Consider the following 7,838-nt stretch of genomic DNA (forward strand, 5'->3'; position numbering starts at 1 on the left):
CTAAATGTATGCACTACAACTTTGAAACTAGCTATGCAAGCTTCAAGACAGACTCAAGTAAGAGGTCAAGTTTAGTTATTGGAAACATGTCTGACATGCAAGAGTCTTTTTTTTTTGTAGTGAAATATTTAAAAAGCATCAACAATAACAATTTGACCCTGCAACATAAAATATGTCAAAGGACCCGTGACCTCGCTTTCAGTCTGCCTGTTTAAACCCTTTTGTTGTTTCCTCCAGAGGAATTCAACGATAACACCCTGAGTCCGGAGCCGAGTGACTCCGAGCCACAGCGTCTACATGGCGAGGGGCTGCGCATCTTCGAGACCTACTGCCTGGACGAAAGCATCGACAAGAGCCTGTGCTGTATTTAAGAAATCAAAGAAACACTCATCAACAGGTTTTAGTCATGAGAGGCATTTTTTTTTAATTGATGTCATCAGAGAGATTACAAGAAATAAATATTGATCCCATGAACGTGAAACAATATCCCACCATGACAGGAAACACGCAGCCCGGCACAGACGAAGGATCATCATCTTTCTATACAACAGAGCGGCTGGCCTGTTTTTAAAGTGGAAGTAAACGGCTGAAGCAGCGGAGTCGTTATTTCTTCTGAGGGAACGCTGCCTTCACCAGTTCATACACAACATACGCAGCTCCTGAAAGGAAAAACAAGGCCGGTTAGCGGGACATGATGTAGAACAGTTAGATTAAACAACAACTGTGCAGCAACAAAAGCAGAGACGACTGATCTAAAGATATTTCTTAGAGGGCTTAAATGATGTAAGACAGGTCTATCTTGGAGTCGTTAGCTGACCCTATAAGTGTTCACTGACCTTCCAGCTCTAGTTCATTCTCTCATGTAACTGTCCTTGTTAGGGAGACAGCATTTAGACTGATAAAGGAGGTTGGCAGATATTCTCTGGGAATCTTAGGAGAATGTTTACAAGAACGTACTGGCTCCACAGATTAGAGTACAACTCATGGAGAGTCATAGATTCCAACCTGACACAGCATTGGAATATAAAAATCAGACAGACTGGCACTATGTAGAAAGTGTTGCATGAAGGACACACAACGTGTCTTGATTTGAACCAACAGAGTCTTCACACATGGATAGAGGGGTGAACATGAAACCTTATTCAGACACTTAGTTAAACTGTAGATCAAAGACGGATAAATATCTCCAGAGAGGAAGTATTCTTGAGAGTTGGTGTTGGTATGCTGGCTCTGTATCTCCTTGTCCAAGTCTCATTAAACCTTGCTAAATTAAGTCTTCGTCAGTCTGCGAAACGCCTTCGTCGCACCTGATCCTGCCTCACAATAGTTCTTCAACACCGGATCATTAAGCTCCTGCGATGACTGCACTAATCCAGCTTTTAATGTGAGGGTGAACATGCTTTGTGAGTGTTGTTTTTTCCCTTCACGTGTAGAAAAGGAACTGTTATATCAGAGGTCTGTGGTGTAATCATTGTTATATGGACTTTCCTTTACGTAGCTGCAACAGGTGAAGTGGTCGGAAGTTTAGTGGGCTCTGTGTTACAGGATTGCCAGATGAACTCAACCAAGGAATAACGCTTTTTGGTGGATTATATGTTGGGACTTTTCTGCATCATCCCATCGCCTAAACAGACTGTGGCGAGGTTGCGTAAGTTAGCTGTGGAATATTATTGACTGCGGGGTCTCACCACGCTTCACCTGGTATCTTTTTTTTTTTCTTACCGAGGAGGACATCTATTTGAATCCGGACCATTTAAGTTATTTGAATGAAAATTGTTTGCAATGTTTGTTTGGTGTGTCGCAGTGCGGCCGAGCGAGTGTGTATAATCCTGATTTATCTCTAGATACACGCTGTTGAACCCATCATATGGACTTTTTTTCGTTAATGTAATGTATACAGTTGCAGCTTGAGTGTTTATTGGGGTTATTTAGGTTTTGTTTAACTAAAGTAAGCAGGCTGCTGGCTGTAATCACCTCAGAAGGTATCTGCCCCGTTACCTTATCTAACTTTTCTCTTGCTGTTTTGGTGTAAGGCAAATTGTTACAAGCTCAACTTTTAGAGAAACAATTCTGCAGGAAGAAGATGATGAAGTTTAAAGCAGATGGGGATCTTCTCACCCAGGACAGTGAGGGTCATCGTTGTTCTGTACAACAGAGCGTCGACGGTGCCTCCTTTTAAGTGAACTGGCATCCCGTTATCCTCCTGCGGGCGAGAAAATTATAGAAAACTTAGAACGGCAACAAACGGCATTGAATCACTGGAACAATGACCGACACCTCTGCAAGATGACTGGATTTTTACACCTGGGTCATAAAAAAATACATAATCAGTCCCAGGCTTTTCTTCTTCTACTGTATGTTTGTTTATTGTACAAACTACTACTGGAGACATCTAACAAGCTGCTAAAAAGGGGTCACCACTAAACTTACCTGAAGACCTTTTGAGGCTCACGTTTAAGCCTGGCTTTTAAAGAAACACTACTTGTTCTAGCCGTAGTCAACAGGAAAGTTATTTGCTACACTACTTTATTTTAAAGAGACACATCTGGAGATATTCTATATTTTCCTTCTTGTCAAATCTCAGCAAAAGACCAGTTCAGTCGTCTCTTTAAAGGTTATGTCGATGGAGGAGAGCTGAAAACAAAATCCTTTCACGTACAATTGTCCTCCTAGATGGGAAAACAATTCAGATTATTAAGAAACTCAGATTACTGAGACCAACCTTATCATGTACAACTGATTTCCTCTCCTTTAGCTTGTTCTTCACAATAATTCAGTTAGACTGCAAGTCTGAGTGTCCAATTTATTTAACTTCTAAATATTGGCATTAAAGCCAAAATTCTGCTATCATGATCATTTTCACCCACAATAATCTAGTAAAAACAACCAGACTGGCCTTTTGGAAATTTGCATTAAGGCTGCAATTACCAGATTATTATTATTATTATTTTTTTAAGTCAGTTAGTCTATAAAAATGTATTCCCAGAGCCCAAAGTGCCCTTTGTGAAACCAAGAGTCCAAAACCCAAAGACTCTTCATTTACTCATAAATGACAAAGAAAAGCAACGTATCCTCACAGTTAACATGATGAACCAGCACATGTTTGAGCAGAGTCCCCATTAGAGACTTAAAGGGGACTGTTTAGAGAGTCAGAGCTCTTCAGGGTGCGATGACCCATCAGGCATCAAAAGGTCTACAGCTCATCATGCAGACTGGATTCAATCATTGCGGGTTGTAAAAAGCATATTTCAGCGGCCATCACCAGCGCAGGAGAACAAACCAGCCATAAAACTAGTTTGTTTAGTCTACAAGACACCTGGGCAGCTTGTTAAATCACCAAGTTCTTCATTTTCACACTAGCAGGGGCGACGTTTGGCTGCCTGAGCTGTGAAAGCAGCAGCAGCAGACACTATAATCTACTCCCCGGCCTTGCTCGACATCAGTGAAGCTCAACAAGTACTGCGTGTAGGTATTTAACTCACTGCAGGTCCAACATGCATCATTAGTACTTCACTTGTTAGATACCAGCTACTTATCTTTGGAGCTACAATGACAGAAGTTTCATGGCTTCATGAGAAGAAACACTGCTAAAGAAATGAAAATACGCACCATTCAGCATCTGTAATGTAAAATCATGTATATTCCTGAAGTTCTCATATAGAGAACTGGAGTTTATGGAGTTCAAACAAACCACTTCCTGTCTGGAAAACTGCACCATGGTCAGATTTTTCTTGCCTCATATTTTCAAGGTTTGATTTCTCCAAACGAGACTGAACTGCCACAGAGGGAGGAAGTATCTGACCTCATTAAACAGGTCTGCTTTAAGCCTTTCAAGATTCTTAGCTTATGTTCTTATCTATTCTCTGTGTTTATGAAAACCTTTGTTTACATTTTCAGGGGCCGCAAGCAGCAACATTTCTCATAAGTCTTACATGCATGAGGGTGATGCTTAGTCATTCTGTGGCAGCAGTGAACAGTTTCTCAAGTTTAACCCTGAAAACACGGACTAAAAAGGATTTGGACGACTCACTACAGCTTCATATAGCATATAATACCTTTATTTGTTACCTACTGAGAAATATCACAGCGTCATTTATTTTTGTTACCTGCTGTCCAGCATCGGTTTTAGATCTTTTAAGATGTTTTTGTGATCTCACAGACGTCTGCTGTCTGACCAGAATGGTAATGAAATGTTTGTCTTTCTCTTCTTATTCAGTGAATGAGCATTAAGATCGTTTTGCAGCAGGTCCGGCAGTTACCGGTGCAGTCGGTGGAAATTTTGGGTTTAGACATTGATTTCATTCTGGGTAAACTAACTATGACTCAGGGCAAAGAGAACTGTGAGATCACAAACTCGCTTTGAAGCTGTAACCTCCTGCCGGATAACGGGTAACAAGATGATGTTTAATGTTTTGCAAAAGGAAACTATGACAGAATCACAGAGTGACCTTGGTAATACGGTTTAAATAACTGTCATATTAATAAGGATATCCTCTGAGGCGGATATAAATGATGTTAATCACTTTACATGAGACCAAACCACTTATACGTAACAAAAATACTTAATTAGCTTTTTGTTGTTGTTTTTTTAAACCAACTTGCTAAGAATAATTTATTCAGACAAAAAAAAGAACTACAACTTTGTATCATAGCAATAAAACAGAAGAAAATTGAATAATTGAGCCGAGTTCCAGCGTTTCCCATTAATTGCCTAATTGAATTAATTGACTGTGAAGGGCCAAGTTTCATTGCGAACCGAATACATTTTTACACTTCTCATAACCACAAAGGTGGCGGGGCACCACTGAAGTTCAGCGATGTGTAAATCAGTACTCGTTTACAAATCCTGTTCTTAGGCACCAAAAGTGTTTTTACCTTAGCTGAATGAAAAGAAATAAAACTATGCTGAGAGTTCTCGTCCGGTAAAAGCAATCCAACTGACACCAAACCCTACAGCTGGTTGGATAATCCCAATTCTGATCCCTTCACCGACTTCGCCTCTTTCACCAAATGTTTTTTTTTGCGATTCTTATGAAGTTGTACTTTAGGAGATTGCAATTACTTCATCATTGAGCATAGCTGTTTCACATCACTGAGTGTAATGTGGAAAACTACATCCTGCATGTGTTTTTTTTTTAAAATAAATATTGTGATGATAATAGATTTTGACGGTTTTACGTCAAAGTACCTCCTCGGGGTAAGAAGTAATTTGACCGCAACAGCAGCACCTAAACCCCTCTAGAAACCAAGGGAAATCCTGAATGTGTTCATGATTAAATTGTTTACAAAAACAGAAGGTTCTTCTTAGATCTAGCCTCTTAATTTCAGTCTCAAAGTGCAACAGATTGAAGCATTTAAAAATGAACATGACTTTTCTTCCAGTCTCCTGTGGGAAACACTGAGGTCACGCATAGTATTTCATCCCAGCTTCGCACATAAAGGAAAACTTTGACTACCTAAACAACTGACACTGTACTAGATGAGATTACAAACGCTATAACTACAAATGTGAATTATTATAGTCTTTTAAAAGGTTGTCAGGAAATCGGACGGTTTTTGAACACCATGATCATAACAGCACATCTGAAGGTCAAAAGTAAAACTTAAGGTCAAACGAGACGTAACGTGGTTTAAAACAGGGTCTTATAATACTGTAGTAACGTGAGCGGTTTCTTGTGAATTTACCTGAAACGCCTTCTGTTTCTGTGGGACTTTGTTGTCGACCTGTCGGCGGGCAGAGCTGGTGAAGGTCCGCCGCGCCACCTGCTGGAGCGCCTGCAAAACAACAACAAACCGGCAAAGTCATCACACACACAGACACACACACGAGGACGTGGGTGGCATTACTGAACCCGCTTTTAAACACGTTTAATGTTACATACATATTTACATCAAATACAAGCGGCTAGAGGCAAGAAGTGCTCGTTAAACTACCACGGAAGCTAAGCTAAGCTAATGCTAACTCTTCCGGCGGCTTTGACCCCTAATTTAGCTTCGCACTTTCTATCCGCGCTTTTCCTTTTCCACGGCTATCCAGACAAATATACACATTTAATTAGTTAAATGATAATTACACAATGGAAAGGCACACTTTAAGTAGAAAATAGACTTACAAATAAGTGTCTGTAACTGTTCATCTTCACAGTCTGTACGCAGTCGCCTCTCTCACACAAGGACACCGGAAAACTCCACTTCCGCTTTCAGCTTCTTCTTCTTCTTGTTCTTGTTTCCGGCAGACTAGACGCATCTGTGGCGTATTGCTGCCCTCCTCTGTTCGCTATTCACATCTCAACGCTAATTGCCTATATCATTTTGTATAAACCAGTTTTATGTAGGTACTCGATCACTTTCTTCATTTTGTTCCAACTATCTAAGTTAACTAGGGTGCGCATGCTAAATATAGTTTCTCCAATTGCTCCCAGGTCTCTAAACAATTTCCTCCTTTGGCGAGAGTATTTTCTACAAAGAACTAATACATGCTTCACTGTTTCCTTGTCTCCACATTCACATTTTCCATCAGGGTGTTTACCAATCAGAGCCAGCCGACTCCTCATCCCACAGTGCCCAAATCTCAGTCTGGACAGAACTACTGCATCTTACCTCTAAAATCACATCTTCCTTTCTCTAAAGTTCTTTGTTCTGAATAATATGTTCTCCCCTTTCTTTCATTTTCCCATGATTTTTGCCACATTTCTTTCACTGACCAATTTATTATTTCTGTGTAATCCGGTAACCCATATTGTAAATTAATTTGAACTCTTTCCTCCAGCACGGCCTTCTTTGCCACCACATCTGCCTCCTCATTACCCTCCACACACATGTGCGCCTGTACCCACACAAACCCGTACCTCATACCCTGCTTTGTGAATTCTATACAACACCTGCATAATTTCCACAAGTAAATCGGGTCTAGATTTCATTTTCGTATCTTTAATTGTAATCAGAGTTGCTGCTGAGTCGCTACATATAACTGAATATTCCTGTTTATTATCTTCGACCCACTTTAATGCCCATAGCACTGCCAACAGCTCTGCTGTGAAGACCGACATATGATCTGGAATTTCAGACAACTGGAACTTTTTTATAACCTATTTCTGGTATGCTTACACCAAAAGCCACTTTACCGCTCTCAGGATCCTTTGACCCATCAGTATAGATTTGTAGGTGGCCTCCCCATATTTGACAGATCTGGGCTTTTATCTCATTCACTACAGCCTCTGACATATTTCTTTTGCTTGTTTCCATAAAATATAAGTCAACATTGGCATAGCTTAGCTTGTCCACATCCAGCACTAGAAGGTAAAACACACAGACAAAGATATGTTATGCCAATTCTTTGTAGTTCTTCTGCAATTATTTAGAAGCTGAGATGGGTTTCTTTGCTTGATATGTTCAGACAAGCTTAGCTTGTCCACATCCAGCGCTAGAAGGTAAAACACAGAGACATGTTCTGCTAATTCCGTGTAGTTCTTCTGCAATTATTTAGAAGCCGAGATGGGTTTCTTTGCTTGAAATGTTCAGACAAGCTTAGCTTGTCCACATCCAGTGCTAGCAGGTGAAACGCAGACACAGAAACATGTTCTGCTAATTCTGTGTAGTTCTTCTGATATTTTTTAGAAGCTAAGATGGGTTTCTTTGCTTGATACGTTCAGATAAGCTGAGCTTGTCCACATCCAGCTCTAGAAGGTAAAACACAGAGACAAAGATATGTTATGCCAATTCTCTGTAGTTCTTCTGCAATTATTTCAAGCAGGTAAGTCTGACTTTAGTCAACAATGAACCAGTTTTAAACAAGCATTTCCACAGTGTAATAAAGGTTTCTGTTATGTCCATGTCCT

General features: G+C 40.2%; 1 protein-coding gene across 1 annotated transcript; it reads right to left on the reverse strand.

Annotated features, from left to right (window-relative positions):
- Positions 1-398: 398 nt before the first annotated feature.
- LOC123978373 (cytochrome c oxidase subunit 7A2, mitochondrial) lies at positions 399-6,257 on the reverse strand. The gene is made up of 4 exons (XM_046061622.1): positions 6,114-6,257; positions 5,686-5,775; positions 2,119-2,203; positions 399-659 (listed from the first exon to the last, which is right to left on the reverse strand). Exons 1-4 carry the CDS (start codon positions 6,135-6,137, stop codon positions 604-606), a joined length of 255 nt encoding a protein of 84 aa, XP_045917578.1. The 5' UTR covers positions 6,138-6,257; the 3' UTR covers positions 399-603.
- Positions 6,258-7,838: the final 1,581 nt, after the last annotated feature.

Source organism: Micropterus dolomieu, linkage group LG10 (genome assembly GCF_021292245.1).
Source record: "Micropterus dolomieu isolate WLL.071019.BEF.003 ecotype Adirondacks linkage group LG10, ASM2129224v1, whole genome shotgun sequence".
NCBI lineage: Eukaryota > Metazoa > Chordata > Actinopteri > Centrarchiformes > Centrarchidae > Micropterus > Micropterus dolomieu.